Here is an 18531-nt window from a genome sequence, read left to right as displayed (position 1 = left end):
AACTTCTAGAAAAGGCTCTCAGAAATTTGGCATTTGTTTGGAAAGGAATCAGTAATGATGACGATGAAGAAAATTGATGACTTAAAAGAAACGAAACATTTTATTCCCAAAGAGCTGGTCACGATTTTTATATCATTCTCGTTTACAAACGTTACCATCTGCTTGCTCAACATGTCGGTCTCCACTCGACACCTGCCTGATGATTGAACTTATCTCAGCTGGGAGGAAGTTCTCTCGACATCACAGCTTCCATTAGCCAGGCACAACAATGCGCCTCTTCGATTTACAGTCTCGGGCTCATCGCGGACTCCCCGAGAAGCAGTCCAACATTCGATTTTCCCGTGTATCCCTATGGCTTCGGGGAATCCTCGGGCTACCCGCGGGCAGCCCGCGGGGAGCCAGAAGTGGAAAATCGAAGAGGCCCAATATTACCAAACAACGGCTTCCGGGTGCCCAAGTGACCAGCACGCTAAAAGGCCCTTCGAGTTTTTTCTCCTACACAAAACGTGATGAATATCGCCTGCCTGAAGAGATTTCAAATGACTATTTCAACCAATTGCATTACATCGCCCCATCAACAAATGTGCGGAAACAGTATCTAACACTGATTTTTTTGTGAATACGGGAGAATCCCTCTGCTAAATATGTGTATGGCAACCTCCGAAGCTGCGGTTTTGTATACCTTGAACATACCCGCAACTCCCCGAGAGGTTCATGGCTACAGTTGTTGTGGGAACATTCAGAACTTCAGTGATAATTCCGCCCCATGTGTTAGAAGTGATTGCGTTATATTGCAACGTCGGTAACCACTCATAAAGATGCATAAGCATGCCATATCGGAAATCTTTTCAATGAGGAGCTGAATTCGGTGGACCTCAGTAGAACAAATGCAATGAGTGCTTGCATATTCTGAATAAGCCAGTAACCTGAGAACCAGAGATTAAATGAATAGATCAGTGAGTTTGCTTTCAACCTTTATTCATTTCAACAAATGGTGTCCATTCGGAAAGATTATCCTCGGTGTGGTTTTCACTACAGATGTATATTGAGGGCTGGTGTGTTGCCGGAGAAGGTTGGTGTTTTGTCGCGTATGGGGGTGTGAAATTTGTGTAATATCCCACGTGGGCACAACTAGCGCTGTGGGCTTAGCCACACCGCTCATTTGTACAATACAGTATTCAATTGTTCGTTACAATGACTATGATTTTCATGTTTAACTGGTGATAGACTTCAATTAATCTTCGTTCATTACCAACACCGCAATTGTTCTTAAAGCAGGCATAACTTTATGGCAGAGAAATAAAAAGCATTCATTGCGTGGTCCAATGCTCTTGGAATTCCTTTTATTGTGTCCATATCCGCCACGCTTCTACTTCACAGCGCGGCTGGAAATGTCAATATTTAAGTCACTGCCCACCACAATTGCGAATAATATTGAAAATATCGACCTTTCTCGCCAAATAGCTATCAAATAAATACATTGAAAAGGTGCTGAGTGAGTAGGGGGTACCCAAATCATAGGCTGCTACTTCGCAGAAGTCTCTCAGGCGAATTTTTTTGCGCTTATTTAAGCGCATAGGAAAAAAAACCAACGTAACGTGCCCTCACGGACCATTCAGTTTGGCCACTGAGAGGCCTACGCACGTAATTCGCCATCGTTTGGTTAAGCCCGGGAGTCGCAGCCAGGCATCTCAGGTGAATGACCATAGTATAGGGTACTCTCAGCCTCTTTGTCGCAAATAAATAGGAGACTGCAGACAATGACAGCGGTACGCCTTGCGAAAACCACATATAATATCCAGTCAGCTTCTTTTAAACGATTGCGGGGTTTCTTCGGTGAGCAAAATAACATTCTCGAAATTCGGCGATCTGTAATAGCATTAGTGGTGAAACCTTCAAGGAGGCCGCCACAACACGTAGAATGTCGTATTCCGGTTGCTACTTTTGTTGGCGGTAAGGTGAAGTCAGGGAATAACAGAAGCCCTTGCCTCCACTTTTTGTTGACTCCTTAACACTCAGTTTTGTTTCGGTCACCCCAGGCAGGACGCAGGGCTAACACGTAATCACAGCTTACAATCTAGTCACAATCGCCTGTTAGTTCATGTTGCCACTTTGTCGCTCAGCGTTATGAGGAAACTTCAAAGACCACATCTTCATCAGTACCATGATTTTTATAATTTTTATATTGCGAATAGAAAGACGAGTGAGACATCTATAGGTCCACAAGACAGGCGAGTGAGAAATATATACGTCCACTGTGAAGAACACCTGCGGAACTCCAAACTATCTGACTATTAAAAACACATTTCTTGACACAGAATTCTTTCTCCGTAAGGGTATCATGTTCGGTTACTTGCTGGGGAGATACAAAGGAAGGAACAGGGCATATTTTGATGAAGCACGGACAGAAACACAGATCTCTGTCGCAGTCTGTCAACTGATCACTTTAATAAATGTTGAGGATAATAAATAGCACATTTACCTATACTCAGGGACAACTGTTTGTGGCAATGTAGAGAAAGCTACAGGAGAGGGGGCGATGTGGCCGGCTGAACGACGACATTTTACTGCGCAGTTGGAAGTAGTTATACAAACATTATACAATGTGCATAACCTATGCATTCCAAAAACATATATTTCTTTTTTTAGCCTTGCATGGACAATGCCAATAAATCGGCAGAAAATAATCGCAAGTACGCGTTACTTTTTTTTATTTTTCTGTTTTGTTTTCCTGCCGAAATTACCACTGGCGGCACGACGGTTCTCTTCAGAAAAAAAGGCGTCTTCGTCAACAGCAGCTACTTTTCCGTCCGATAGCCCGCGAGTTAACTCTCCTCAAAGAATTTTGAAAAAAACTTCACAACTAAAAGCTGTCAAAACAGACCAAGCAAGTTGTCTTCAATGTGTACGCCCAAGTCAGACTAACGCAACCAGGACTATCCGTCGTTTCCACATTTCGTTCGGTTAGCCTGCTTACCGGCGTAAGCGAGCGTACCGTCGCACGGCTCAAGAATGAGGTTTTGCGTGGCACCGCGAAGTCACCAAAGTGCAAAAGGCTTCGTTTGTCGACTGGGAAACCGCCCGCAGTTACAGGAAAGACAAGAGTACAGCGGTACGACAGCTTCAACCTTGCGGGTGAAAAGTCCGTCAGTACTTCAATCACAACGAGGCGCCAACTGCAGAAAAGATCCTCAGCGATTTCACCAGCGGCCCCGACATGGTGCTGCCGAAGCCGAGTGTCTGAACGATGCGTCGGCTTCTGAATGACATTGTATTTGGTTTTCGGAAGCGAAAACGTAACTCTGATCAAACACAACACAACAAACACAAGTTTTTAAATACCGGATTGAAGCCCTGGCCAAAGTTGCTGGTCATTACATTGTTCGGCTTCCTCCTTACCACTGTGAATTCAATCCTATTAAAATGGTGTGCAGCCAGGTTAAGGGGTATATTGCTCCGAACAACATTTCATTCACTCTCGCTTCAGTTAAACGACTATTCAACGAAGCCATCGCCCTCGTGACTCGCGAAAACTGGGTCCAGGAGAGGGCTTATGTGGAGCGTCTTGTGAAAGAGGCGTGGGAGCGAGATGATGCAATCGACACCAGAATCTACAACGTCGTGATTCCGCTAGGTTCCGACTCCAGTAGCTCTAGTGACTGCAGTGGCAGCAAAATGAGCGGTGTAGAGGAACTGTGATGAAACCGGTGTGCGCTTACTTATGTGGTGCTGGTCGTTTGTGGCGAGTGCCAAGGAGCTTTGTTTACGATTCTGGTGAACGGAAGCTTGGAAGTACGCTCTGTTTGTGCTGCTTTTGTGCGGCAACATACAGAGCCCCTGTTTAACTTTCCCATGCCCAGCAGCTGGGAAATACGCTTTGTTGGTTATGTGGTGCTGGCCTTGCGTGGCAAGTGACGAGGTACTTTGTTTCCCTTTCTGCTGGCCAAAAACCTGGAAGTAAGCTCTGTTGGTTTATGTGGTGCTGCTTGTATGCAACAACTTACAGGACACCTTGTTTACCTTTCTGATGCCCCTCAACTTAGGAGATAGCTGCTAACAAAATGCTGGATTTTTCCAGCACCAGGCATACATTAGGAATGCTTGTTGTCAGTATGCGAATTATTCTTCAAGTTGTCGGTTGTGGGTGGCAGCTAAGATGCACTTGCTGTACCTTTGTTATGCGTAAAATGGAACCTGACGCCGAACGCTGGTAGCAAGAAGTGAGGAGGGCACGCCACGTATCCTGTTTCACCCAGAAGAAATGCATTGGGAAAATTTGATTACAACCCAAGAGGTTGTAAACAGCCTCTGCAAATTCCAGTTAGCTGTGCATGAAATGACAAGACTTGAAGAATTATTTCACAAGAACTGCGCGATGGGAGTGATGATGTCCAGAAATGCATTGTTGAGTTGTCTATCATTTGTAATTGTTTTAGTCATCTGAAAAAAATATACTACCATCAGTTGCACATTGTGAGTGAGGTAATCATTTGTACTCACTTGCTCATGTTTTGTTGCTCTTTTCGACTACAGAGGGTAGATTGCTAAATAAAACGCCATTTCGCGGCTGAAATAATTTATTTTAAATATGCATTTAAGGGGGAAATGGGGAGTAGTAAAAGGAATCTTCAATGCCTCACTTTCAAATGTCGAAGTGCTGCGGGTTTCCCTGCTTCAATACTTAGCGTTTGTAAAAATAGTAGCTTCCCGTACCCAGGGATATGAGGTCGAACACCCGAAAGGTGACGGAACGCTCTCATGAAACAAAATTTACAGGAACGTTCACTGCCATCGGGAAGGGGCAGTGTCAGTTTGTTATGTTTGTTGTGCAATGCCTGGGACATCTATGTTGTTTTTACGTTTATCATGAAGAAATCACTGCACACTGTTACTTAGTGAATGCGAATAACTTCTAACAGAGCCTGAAATGTTTGCTTGGAAATACCTGTCTGCGTGGCTTTGAGTGCTCAAGTGGGCTTGAAAGATGGGGCCACGGTTTTAAAGCTGATTATGAGGAAATCAATAAATGAAACAAAACGCATTTTTCTTCTGCTTGAATTTCACGTAGCACACATTAAACCTGCTGAATAATGCTCACGGTGTACCGATGTCAAACTGTTTGCAATAGGCGGTGGCAGTCCTGAGTGTCGCAGTTTTACTACTGGTTCTGGAATTGTGTGTGTAAATCCTGGCCATACCCACAAAATTGTACATTTTTCGAAATTTGGGAGCACTTCAGCGATGGTGGGGTGTCACGTCACCGCCTAATAAAAATTGGTGAATTGAACGGGCAGGACCATCACTGTTAAAGCCACCTATAGGCCTTGGGTACAAGTGAGAGCAAGGTGAGGCCAAAATGAAATTTACAACCAGGAATACGAGTCTGCTATTATTTTATTGTAGAGCCAGCCATGCTCCCACAACATTGATGTAAGTGACAAAGAAATCAGGATGTTGCAGTCAATTGAAATGTCGATGAAGAGATAGCGGGTATACGCAGCCAAAGCGAATTCTGTTGCCTGGTTTGGAAGCCAATTGAAATTTTTCTGACAGCCCCAGTTGCGGGGTTCTGCAATCGGTGCTTCTTTCGGCAAGTGAGCCAATAAGTGTCCGAGTGATCAGACATAAAAACTGGAATGGGGTGGCTTAAATACCAATCAGAGAACGGCTCTATATATATTGGCGTTTGGCAAAGTTAGCTAATGAAATTTACTTTACGATGTCAGTGACCACAATTATGGCAAAATGTTTAGTGACCAATTGTTTTTATACTTTACGACCAGCGCTAACTGTGCAGGTGGTTTTACAGTGTTACGTTATTCAGCCGTCCCAGTGCTGACACGGCTTTATGCTTTAAATAGGCAACTTAGCCAGTGCAGAAACCTGGGCCACGTAGCATAGCGAGACATGCCCGAAAGCCTGCATAGTATTCATCAAATATATTGGAATAGGAAGGCGTGAGTATTGAGCGCAGGATTCATGGTTTCTGCAGCACGAGCTCCCTTTCCCAGTAGCGGGTCACCAAAACGTCTTGGGGCCAGCGTAACGCAGCGCGATCCGAGTGGGAGTTCACTTCGCGCCGTAGTGTGCGCGTGCAGCCCTCATGGTATAGCGAGCCTGCGCTATGTAACACGCTAAACGTGTCCATTGGGCTGCCCAGTTTTCGGCTAAAGAAGAGTTTAAGTATCAGTGCCTGCCCTCAAAACTGCCGCGCTGACAAAATTGACGGCGCTTCTCAGAGTTCAACGGTACCGTCCACGCTATAATATATTAGGTCGGCCACAGTTCTCCAGTGAAAGCATTCGGTTTTGCATAGAATGAAATGAAACGTAGAGAAGGAGACGTCAATATGCCTGCCTGATTGGTGGTTGTGGTGCAGCGCACTCAACTAAATAGCTCATGCGAAGAAACGAACTTTAGCAAAATGCGTAGGCGTCACAACGAAACCGAAACCGAAACTAGTTTACTGGGAACTATTTTGGCACAGAAACACAAAGCAGTTCGCCCAACCCCCCGCGCGTAGCCTTGTCTCCATTGCCAAAGAAAGTTGTCCCCGAGTATAAAAGATAATAGCGCGCCCCGAAGAGAGAGAAGATTGGCTAAGCTGTCAAACCATTATGACATCAGTAAACTTATCGCTATATCCACCTTTCCATGGCCTTCCCTAAGCTATTTATTTTCCGCAACCAGTATTAAAGCAACCAGTTCACAGTCGGCGCTTGTAGTGTGTGTGCTTCTGTCCGGCCTTCGAAAAAATGTGTGCGGTTTCTACCTTTGCAGCTTTATCGGTGATTTGAAGGCGAAATCACGCATTTAATATGAGGGAGCTAGCTTATGCACAAGTTTACACGTCGAAATACAAGGTATGCTATTTTACTGTTTTTAATTTCTAAAACTTCTACCCATTCTATTTTTATCCATCCTAATCATCCATACACCACCTAAGTCACACCATATTTCAGCAAAGTCACTGTTACTTCACCCTAGTGTACCTTTCTCTCTATCCGAATGAATTTTATTTCTTCCTAATACACAACTTTCTGACTGGCACAGGGATTGTATTGTTTCCACCTGTAGTGAGGTCATCATCTTCCCATCTCCCCACCTTTGTAGTTACCACGGTACCTAGATTCAAAAACAGAACGTTGAGCAGCGAGATTGATTCTTCATGTCCTGGTTTTTGAGAGGCTTGGCTCTGTGGCCTAATGTGTTCTTCGTGGTACGGATCTGACTAATAAATATATATATATATATATATATATATATATATATATATATATATATATATATATATATATATATATATATATATATATATATATTCCTGACCTTTTGATAAAGGGTGTTGGGTACAGCCCATCAGCCCATGTACTTTATTCCCGAACAATTTCGCCCTGTTGGTTTTGACAACGACGAGACCACCGGTCCACAAGGGGAGCAGCCAGTGTCTGTGAGGCCTTGATCCAGAGTTCGGCCTTCTGACAAACCAACAAGTGCTGTCATGGCCACTACGGTGAGCCAAACCGATCAGTCTAGCGCGGCACCGTCACCACTGCTTTTTCAGTTACCGCACAGTCCACGGTACTTTAACGGAGTCGTCTTTGAAGACGTTGAAGATTGGCTTGACTTTTTTGATCACTTAGCCACATTCAACGAGTGGGACAACCTGAGGAAGCTCTGCAATGTTTAGTTTATCCTGGAAGACTCCGCTAGGACGCGGGTAACTGATCGTGAACACTCCCTGACAAGCTGGGAAAAGTTTCGGGACCAGTTGCTTGACACCTAAGGCCACAACGGGAGTAAAGGGAAATCGAAACGTGCTCTTTAGACCGGCTCGAAAGCCAAATGGGAGCGTCGCCATATTTGCCCAAGACATGTGGCTCTTGTTTAGGCGTGCTGACCTAACCACCAGCGAAGCAACGAAGGTGCGTTACCTCATTCGGGGCTTCAAAGAGAGCTTTTTGCTGAACTTGTTCGAAACCCACCAACGACCGTAGCCGTGTTTGTGCGGGAGACGTCAACAATGGAGCACTCACTGCAGCTACGCGCAACGCAGTACAGGCGCAATGTCGGATGGCCAATAAAAGAACACTTGAAGCTTGTTGAAATATAAAAATTTTCTGCAAGCACACCGGACGTCCATGCAACTTGCAGATTCCTTTTTTGCATGAAAATACCAAAAACGCGCGACAACCTTTCAATGATGTGCGTTTTTCCTCTGAAGCACTCATTAGGTCTCGTGTGGGCCCGGAATTTTTCTGCTGGAGTCGTCAGATTATTCTGTGCATTGATTTGACTAAGGAGCGTAGCAACACAATTGATGAGTCAACCCGAGAAACTTTGATTTGCGGTAGGCACTTTTTCGGCTGCCGCAGTTTTAGAGCGGCGCGCGTGACAGGCGTTGTTGACGTTGCCTGCTCGAACTTGCCTAAATAGTCCCTTACCTTGGCGCTTACTGTCAGTCCCACACGCGAGGGCCCGAACGCCACAGGACAGACTCCAATTTTGCGGCGGTTGAAGGTGTGTTTCAGAAGAGTAGACGTGTGTGTCGCTGGTGAGGCGGGAGGGGCCGTCAACCGAGGGTGACTGTCGTGCTCATTCCACTGATCCCCCACAGAACACGCTGCTCGTGAGGCAGCCGGCGATACCCGCAAAGGCCCCGATGCAACCAACGGACACGCCGCCATAACCGCCCACGAGGAAGAAAGACTCCCACCGTCACCGGCAACAGCCTGCGAAAACCGACACCGAATGATATCCTGCTCCTTGCGAAGGTGGCGCATCTGGCCCTCCGCTTTCCGGTTGTCTGCACTGAGCGACACTAGTAGTCACTGCCTTAAGAAGTACTGTTCCTTGACTTTCTCCCGCACAGGGCAATGCACCTTGTTTTGCGGATCGCTTAGAACCCGGATGATTTTCCCGGGTGGCTGCCTCTGCTTTATCCGCAGCTTTTATCAAAGATGCTGCTTCCTCTGTCCCAAGGGAACTGCACGACGGGGAAACACAACGCACACCTGCCTGCCGTGCATTCAATTGAAGGCAGTACCACTTAAACTGAAAGGCCTAAATGCGGCCAGTCAACATACCCCAAACCGTGATGTCCGAGATAAGCCTAACTGCTGAACTGCGCCCTCGTGAAGGAAAAATTGGCCATGTGGCACTGACGCCCAAAATGAGGCAAAAGCGAGACATGTTAAGCTTTCGGACGGTGCCTAATAACTGCTGATAAACGGAACGGACTCACAGTAAATGTTAAAAACAAGAGAGGCTAAACACAGGACCTTCTTTCTGGAGAACGAAAGAAGCACAGATGCCCAAGTCAGTATAGGGGAGTCACGACAGATGACCCAACTATATGCTCGCGGCTAAAGCACTTTCCCTGAAGCAAGCGTCTAAAGATCTTTCTTATACGCATGTTGGGCACTGTGTCGTCGTTGTCGTCGTGTTCGTAGTGGCAGTCTCGGTCATGTCGGGTACGCATCCCGCCCTGTGGCTGTCGTTGTGTTCAAGAGTCCACTCAGGGTTAGGTCGGGTCGTCGGGATGAGGGCATGTCGTGAATCACAGTCTTCGTAGCGTCCTTGAGTCATTTGAGGGTGTCATGTTTTTCGTCGTAGAGCTACTTCACCACCAGAAATTGCTGCTTTTAGTTTCCTCTGGGGCCGCTGAGTGACCTTCCACGTGCGAAGTCAGCAGTTAAGGCGACTCAGAGATTGGTATGGGTTGGGCGATGGCGAACGGTTGATGCCAGCGGGACCTTGGTTGGTGTTTGACAGCTGATCCTCGATCTCAGTATGGCGCTGGCCGGGTAGGGAAGGTAGTGCGTCGGCAGAGAATCTTTGCAAACCAAGGCTACTAAAGGGGCAGCGATGGTAGATTGTAGATGTGGTCGAACTCTTTGCAGTGGTAACATGGTGGACGGTTATCGGTGGTTCGCCAAAAGTCGGCCTTCCTCCGCGTCTGGGTTTGTGCTGAGGATGGTGGCGACAGTGGGGATGGCGGCGAGAGTTGACGGCAGTACGGCGGAGGTTCTCGACGACGGGTTGTAGCTGGCTAGGTTCGGCGAACAGCCGCGGAGTAGGTCATACCCTGTCGTTGGCAGGTTGCTTCGGATGGCATGGAAGTATTCAAAGCGTGTTCAACTTCTTCCCGGATCTCATCAGTCAGAGAACCGACGAGAGGTTGTTCGGTCATCGGGAAAAGTTTCCGCAGGTCCATTCCCAGCATTGCACGGATGGTGTCGTGTAGTGTGTTGCAGCTAATGGCCCCGGCACCAATCGCCTCCGAAACCAGCGCATTGATTGGGCGGTTATACTGCCTCGTTCGTAATTCAAGCGTCTTCTAGAACGCAGTGGCCTCAGACACGAATTCGGCCACGGTATTTGGGGGCTTGTGGAGAAGGCATGCGAAGAGCTCTCCCTTAAGCCCTCGCATCAGAAACCTTAGTTTCTTTTCTTTGTTCATTTCTTGGCCGCACGGTTACCAAGTCGCTTCAACTCCTCAACGAACACGAACACGCTTTCACTGGGATGCTGCCTGGATGTCTGCAGCAGCTGCTCGGCCCATTCCTTGCGTACCAGAGTCGTAAACGCTTTCGAAAGCTCAGTCTTGAATACCTCTGAGGTCGTCGGCGTACGTTCATGGTGCTGAAACCATATCTGTGTGGTGTATCCAAGGTAGAAAAACACTTGCCTGCATGTTTCGTCGTCATCACAGCAGTTAAACGTTAGGGCCCTTTCGAGATCCTCCAGCCATTTCTCAGGACCTTCTGGAGTTGACCCGTGAAATGATGGTGGCTCCCGTGGTTGCTGCCGAACTACAGGAGTGCTCGCTGCATTGGTCCCAGTCGTGATGGCTTCCGCTTTAAATTTCTTCGGCAGTAGTCCAAACACCGGCTTTAGGCCTTGCTGTCTGCGCCCGGCACGAGTTTTGCTTGATTGACGACTTGAAGGGGGTGATCCGGTGCGCCCTTCCCCCTGCTCTTGTGAGCGCCGCTTTTAAGCCACTCAGTTTGTTGTCCGCAGGTTCCGGGTTTGATGCACACTACACGTATTTGTTCCGCATCACTGCTCATCACACACGCGCACATGGGCACATGACGTACTGACGCCACTATCGCTGTTCGACCCGCGCACTGCACTGCAATCTCCCCACGCGGGCGCTCCTAGGGACTGCGTCCCAACAACGTCATAATGATATAGCCCGACACTTCTGAATGAAGAGCTAAATTGTAATTATTGCAGTTTAAACATATTTAATATGTAACCATTACAGTGGGGCTTCTTGGATGAGTCACAAAAATGTAACTTTGAGTGAAAAGAGTCGCCTAAGAAGTAGTAGAAAAGAGAAAACACACAGAGAGAGAAGTGAAGATAAGTACAATTCCTAAAATATACCGACGAGGGTCCCAAAGGCGATTGACTGTCACAGAGACCTCCATGAGCAAATACAAATCATGAACACTTAAGGGAACAGCAATGAGAAATTTATGCGTTAGTAACGGTAAAGTGGCGATGATGGTTGAGATTTTTATGGCTCAGAGCCGATTAGGGCAACGAGCACCAATAAAATCAGAACAAATTGAAAGGAAACGCCAAACATGTATTTAGAAATATATGTCAATTGACTTGAAAGACACTATAGATGAGTAGTGTGAAGGGCCAGGGTGTCAACATGCATGATAAGTGATGAGGTGTAAAAGCTCGACATCGCCAAGAAACTTACAAGTACGCTTGAGCAATTAGGGGTTGTCCCCTAAAAAGTACGATGGGTGTAGGTGAATGTGTTGTCTGTATAGTAGTGTGAAGTGTGTGTGTCAGGTTGTTTCTAGTCTCTTGCATTGTATTATGATTTGTATCATGGACGCGGCCTCTCTATATCTGCTGCACACACGTCTTGGATATCCAGTGAGCAGGTGCGAGTGCGTTGAGTTCGTGTGCCCTATCCGTAATCTAGCCAAGGCGACTTCTGTGCATCTCCTGCGTTTGTCTGTGGTGTATGGTCTAAGTGTGGTTTTATTACGTGTAACTTGTTGTCTGTTTGTTCACTCTAGTGTGTTTGCCATGTTTTGCGAAGTTGTCTGATGTGCGGCTTCACGTCGATGTAGGGTTATGTGGTTATGTCTACTGTATTCGAGAGTGTAGCAGCAGCAGCCAATCGATCCGGGGCTTCATTCCCGGCTATACCACAGTGACCAGGGACCGAGCACAGGACCACTTAGAATTTCTGAACATACACAGACATAATACCCGTCGTGATAAAACTGACAACGTGCTTTTTCGAAGACTTTGTTGAAGACAGTGCCCGCAGAACACTACGGGAATCTGTAGAGATAATGTGTGGTGGGATGTCGCTTTGAAGTATATGATTAACAACAAGAAGTACACCATAAGCCTCTGCCGTAAAGACACTAGTATTATTATTCAGAGTTTAGTGACATTAAGGCCGACTCAATGCGCAGCGCAGGCCACAGAGGTCGCAGTTTTTAAGGCGTCCGTATAAAATTCAGAACACTGATACTTAAGCTGCAAATAATATCAGTGTTGCAGAATTGCAGATCTAGGAGCTCTGTTTTTATCTGCATGCGTGAGCGATGTGTCGCAAGATACAGGGAAGAGATGCCAGCGTGCTATAAAGTATGTTGCAGAAGTTTGAACGGCATCTAAAAAAGAGACTGCAAGATCTGACGCTCCCTCTCTAACTCTGTGCGAGATGGCTGCAGAGAACTATGGTCGATTTAGCAGGAGTGCAGTCATAGATGTATTATAAAAAAACTGATTTAAAAGGATGGTGAGGCAATATTGAAATTTTAAAATCGTAAAGGAGATCCGTGTATGCTCGCTGACACTGTTGGTTTCATTTATTACACTCCTCATAGAGGCTTTCCACCGGGCTAGTGCGGAGTGCACCACATTCCAGGTGAAGCCCCAGATGCAGCATTGGTTCCAGCATTTTGAGGGATGTTTTGCTTGCTGACCCATAAAAAACACTTCCATTGTCGAACCGTGAACCTATGAGGCTAGTAAAAACACGAAAAAGAAGTTGTTTGTAAAGACCATATGAAGTGTTTGAGAGGACCTTGAGTATAGTCTTAGCCTTTAAGCATTTACGCTAAGTTATTTTATGTGGAATGAATGTGAGCTTTTCGTTAAGGACTACACATAAAACTTGTGTTCATTTCTGACTAGAATCGAACACTATTATGGCTGATGTCTGGATCCGTCCGAATGCCACGCCTTTTCGAAAACAAAACACAAGTACACTTTACTGGATTAAATTTAAAACAGGTGCTATATGCCCAACAGCTAGCTTGTTAACACCAAGCTGGACTTCGCGGTCGCATATAGACAAGTTACAAGTCTTAAAGGATAATCGCACAACGTCTACATAGATTGAGCAGGAAAATGATGGTGGCAGTGCCTTTCTGAGTGAATTCATGTTTACACTAAACAGAGTGCAACTCATAACTTCGCCTTGCAGCACGCCATTTTACTCCACATGAACCCTAGAGAGTGCACTTTTAACTCTTTCTCGAAAAGTTCTTTCAGCCATGTAGCTGGCAAGCGTGCTCAGCATGATACCTGACATGCCAAGGGACTTGAGGGCGCTTAAGATGCCCTACCACCAAGCAGCATCGTACGCTTTATCCAGATCAAAGAATACCGTCACACAATATTGCTTTTGGAGGAAAGCATCATTTATATACGCCTCTAATGCAACCAGTTGATCGTTGGTAGATCGCCCCTACCTCAAGCCTACCTCGCAGCCCTCGAGAAGAACATTGTATTCTAAGTACACGAGTCTTTTGTTGATCATCTTCTCAAAGAGCTAGCACTGGCAGCTTTTCAGAACGATGGGTCGATAACTGCTGGTAGAGGAAGGGTCCTTCCCCTTCCTGAAGAACGCCACTACAATAGCCTCCCTCCAAGATTTTGGAATGTGCCCTGAAAGCGACAAGTTGTATAGGTGTAGGATTGTTTCAAGAGTGTCTGGTTGTAAATGTGGTATCATGGTGTATGTAATCTCTGCGCCTGCAGCTGAAGGTTTACATGGGCTCAGGGCAGCCCTCAACCCATAGAGTGTTACTTCAGAATTGTAACCAGATTTTGACCTGTTATTGTAATGTACGGACTTCTTTTCACAAGCATTTTTAGGTTTCAGGAAAGTGTTTGTGTAGTGCGCAGAGCTGGAAACGTGTTGGAAGGGTTGAGCAAGTGTGTTAGCCTGGTCTTCGATTGTGTCCCCTGTTGTACTAACCAGGGGCAGGCTGTGTGTATGACGTCCTTTAGGCATTCGTATTCTTGTCCAGACTGTGTGTGTGTGTCTGTGTATGAATTGATGGAAGTGAGGAAGGTGCACCAAGTCTCTCTTTTCGCCTCATGACGCTGTTGGTTCCCATAGGCCTTTGCCTGTTTAAATGGAATGAAATTATCTGACGTGGGGTACCGGCGAAGGACACCCCACACGTTGTTCTGGGCCTCTCTTGCCCGCCTATAGTCCTCGTTCCACCAGGGCGTCCGTGGGCGCAGGGACGCACTGGAGGCCAGGGGAATGGACTTTTCGGAGGTGTCGAGGATGTGCGCTGTGGTGAGTTGCGTGGCTTCCTCCACGTGTAGGTGGTTTATGAATGTTGGATGTCTGGTGTAGTTTAGGTGTTTCTGTGAAAGTGCTCCAGTTTGCTTTTGATTCATTAAACGTGTTGTGGGAAGATGGTCTGCTTAGGCCTCTACCTATCTACGTTAGTAGTGGGGAAATGGTCACTATCACATGGGTCCGTGCCCACACGTCACTCAAAACATAGAAAGAGAATTTCAGAACCAATGGCCTAGTCATGATAAGAGTGTGTATTCTATCCTATGTTATGGTATGGGGGCTGTTTTTTGTTGAAAAGGCATGCTCCCTAGGATGTAAGGAATTTCTCTAGCAAGCGACCTGGGGCATCCCTTCTAGAGGAGCCCAAAAGTGAGTTGTGCGCATTAAGGTCGCCTGTGAGGATGTTCTGTTTGTGTAGCTGGCCAGCCAGGGGCTCAAAATTAGAGCTTAAAGTGTAGAATCAGGAGGGATGTATATACCGTTATCAACCTATTAAATATTATCGTACGAATTGCTACAGCGTCAAGGACAGTGTTTAAAGAGAGAGAGTGGCATGTTAATGGTTTCCGTGTAACAATGGCCACACCGCCCATAGAGAGTGTGCGGGAAACCCTGTAATTTCTGAATACCATGTACATATTTAATAAATTGGTTGGTTTGGAATTGAGGTGTGTTCCTTGGAGACACATGAAACTTGGCTGAGTGGCATGCAGCATCTCATACACATCGTCACGACTTTTAAGCAGGCCTCTGCAGTTTCATTGAATGAAGTTTTCTTTTACCATTATTTACATTTAAGAGTGACTGCAGTGCTGTGTGTGTGTGTTCATCTGTCGTCTTTTGGGGCTGCTACTCTGGAATTGCCCTTTTTGGGACTTTCTGTAGTCTTGGACGTCGGAGGCCGCTCCTTGGGCTGCATTGCAGGCAGGAACGGCCCGACATTCATGTCGTCAGATGTCAGTGGGGTGCCCAACTGGCCAGGCACCAGCACTTGGACCCCCTTAGTGGACCCTGCGTTTGACCCGCCACCGCCGAAGGCGTCGGGGGCGCCAAAGGTAGCACAGGCGGAGCGGTGGGGGCCGATGCGGGGCCCCTGGTGCCCATCGCATCGGCAGCCTTCAACGTAGTGGAGGAAGAGGAGAAAAGAGGCGGGAGTGGCATCGGTCCCCAAGGACGCAGTTGCAACCACAACTGCTGCTGCCTCAGCGTGCGGCGTGGTGGTGGCTTGGGCTGCCTGATGCATCCCAGCTTGGAGCAGGGAAGAGAGCAGGTCAGTCTCGCTGAACTGCGCCCCTGTAGAAACCCGACACCGCTCCGCCCCCTGGCGAGCTGCGTCGGCGTACATCCCCAGGGGAAAAGAGGCGAACCTCTTTCGCGCCTTTGGAAAGGAGATGTTCTCAGTTTTCTTGATGTTTATTACCTTTTTTTTCCATTTGAAATTGTTCATAGTTGCGGATGTACGCCGCATGCGGCCCCCAGCAGTTCACACAAGTGAGGGTGTCGGATGGGCAGTTCTCACTCGGATGATCGTGTACCGCGCATTTCGCACAAGTTGTTTGGCCACGACAAGAGTTTGTACCGCGCCCGAAACGCTGGCACTTTTAAGTGCCAGCGTTTGGGATGTAGGGAGTTTGGGCGAGTTTGGGATGTAGGGAGTGATGGAGCACCGGATAAAGCACGCATTTATGTGTTGTGGACGAACTGCACGGTCAAAAGTCAAGATAATGTACTTGGTCGGAATCTCCTTGTCATCTCTGCGGATGGTGATAAGTCTCGCGGCAGTGACGCCCTGATCCTTCCAGCCCGCAAGGAGAACTGCATCCCTTTCGTTCAGAAGATCTGTATCGGACATTACACCCTGCGAGCTGTTGAAGCTACGATGGGGTGTGACCCTGATGTCTAGATGAGACATTCTATTCTGAGCTTGAAGCTTTGTGGACTTATGCTTGTCATTTACCACGATTGGGAGTTCACCCGTTCTTTGGGTTTTGGCCTTATAGGATTTTCTTATTATGGCTTCAAGATATTTTGCAATCAACAAGACGGACTGCGATGCAAGAGGGTTTGCTGGACTGAGAGATTCCATGGCAACAAATCCAGAGTAATGGTCCGCTTCAGGAATAGTTAAACATGGCAATGGGAAAAAGATACTTGGGTGCGGCCCGTTTTCAGAAACCGATCATGTTTGGGGGGGGGGCAGTGTAAAACCTACCATATAGCGTAGTATAACAGCAGGTAAACGCGGATACTTTCTTTATCAATCAGCTTTACCCTGATAGCTGAAGAGTTCTCGGAGCTCCCTGCCTGGTAAACAGACAGCGAACCCATCCGGCGGAGCTTGACCTGGGCTCCGACGGCCATCGTTTAATGTTTCTACCCTTCATCTTAAAACATATTGTCACGGTTGAACACAACTGATGCATGTGTGCTCGGGGTCGCGGTGTCGCGGTGTTCTGCAGAGGAAGATCTTTGAGCGCTTTTTTTTTTAATTCCGATACGGACAAGCAGGATTTTAGGTGCAGAGGCAGAGTGTTTCACAGAGAAATCGAAGAGAATTAAGTACTCCCTTTTCCATAGTCAGTGTAAACAGTTTTCAGTAACAAATTTCGTTGACAGCAAATCTGGTGGGGTTTGGATTACATAAATACTGATTATCCTTATTTCTAAAAAGCCTTGTCGGTCATCAGTTTCAACAACATTACAGAAATGTTGTAATAAAACAATATACTAGACTTGCGTTGCAGTAATGTAGAACTGTAGTAAACAGTACTATTTGAAATGATGCATAATTCTCGGTTTTGGATGTGTTGAAAACAGTGCAAAATGTATTTATAAGTGTTGCCGCATGCAATGATGCCATAATTAAAGTGGCTGTGAATGAATGGAAAAAGAGTGAAAACAAGGTATGAGTAGCGAAGTAATTCCTAGCCTTGATTAGTGCTCGAATAGCGAAAGCTCCCTCTTTTTTAGGTTGTTTGTATGATAGCTAAACTTAGGCAAAATTGGAGGCGGATACCTAGTAATGTAGAGCAGTCACAAAGGAGAATTGAAGTATTACCGAGCGACAAGAAGGAGACTAGCGGCAACTTTCTGTGGCTTGACCTAAAAATCATGTTTGCCTTCCTAGGATGAATAATGAAGTTGTTCTTTCCTCACCAATCCAAAATATTAATGAAAACAGAATTTTTTTATTTGTCAAAGAACTTAAGCCTTTGCCACACATCGAAACGGTTCTGTCGTCTGCGTATAAGACACAATGAGAAGACGCAACCTTACCAAAACTATTCATAGCAGGTCTGGAGGGAGTGTTTACAAAGCTTGACCGCGAAAACATAGGGGGGAGCAAAAAAGCCGAACACTTCAGCCATATCACGTTTGCAGACGACATAGTTTTTTTGAGTGAGGCTGAAGAACAACTGCAAACAATCCTTGAGAAACTACAATCAAAAAGCATGGCCATGGGGCTAAAAATAGTATGAACAAAGTTTAAGTAACGAGGAATATGGATGCGCCAAACCTACTTTTTTACTAAGGAAGCGAGCCGCTAACAAAATTTAAAGAATACTACTACCTCGGATGGTTACTTAGGGCTGACCCCCAGCACTAAAGAGAAAACCAGTGCAGAGCAGGTATGGGTTCGGGAGCACTCTGCAAGTCCACCGAGCAGCACAGACCACGAGTGGTTGTATGTGAATTGGAGATGCCTTGGTCCTGTGGTGGACCTGAGAAAGCTGATGATTAGAGACCGAAAATGTAGGCAAAATGCCAGTTTTCCCACTGAGTCGGTTACAAGCCTATTTAAAACATAGCCATGAACCAAGAGAATGGGGAGAATTTTAAGCAATGTGTATTATCCCTATCATCGCCTGTTTTACATATGTGAGCTTCTTAATGAATATATAGATCGTATGGGCATATATTGACTTTTTATCGCCATAAAT

The 18531-nt window shown here is 46.4% G+C and overlaps 1 protein-coding gene across 1 annotated transcript in view; it reads right to left on the bottom strand.

Annotated features, from left to right (window-relative positions):
* LOC144163899 (HEAT repeat-containing protein 1-like) overlaps nucleotides 1-15833 on the bottom strand; it is a 51811-nt gene extending 35978 nt beyond the window's left edge. Inside the window, exon 1 of the mRNA XM_077694567.1 lies at nucleotides 15531-15833. Within this exon, the coding sequence (XP_077550693.1) occupies nucleotides 15531-15833 (303 nt within the window). The remainder of the gene's footprint in view (nucleotides 1-15530) is intronic.
* Between the last annotated feature and the right edge of the window lie 2698 nt (nucleotides 15834-18531).

The sequence above is a fragment of the Haemaphysalis longicornis genome, unplaced genomic scaffold (genome assembly GCF_048455015.1).
Source record: "Haemaphysalis longicornis isolate Haplotype H1 unplaced genomic scaffold, Haemaphysalis longicornis Haplotype H1 scaffold_13, whole genome shotgun sequence".
Classification (NCBI taxonomy): Eukaryota; Metazoa; Arthropoda; class Arachnida; order Ixodida; family Ixodidae; genus Haemaphysalis; species Haemaphysalis longicornis.
This window is presented reverse-complemented; position numbering and strand designations above follow the sequence as displayed.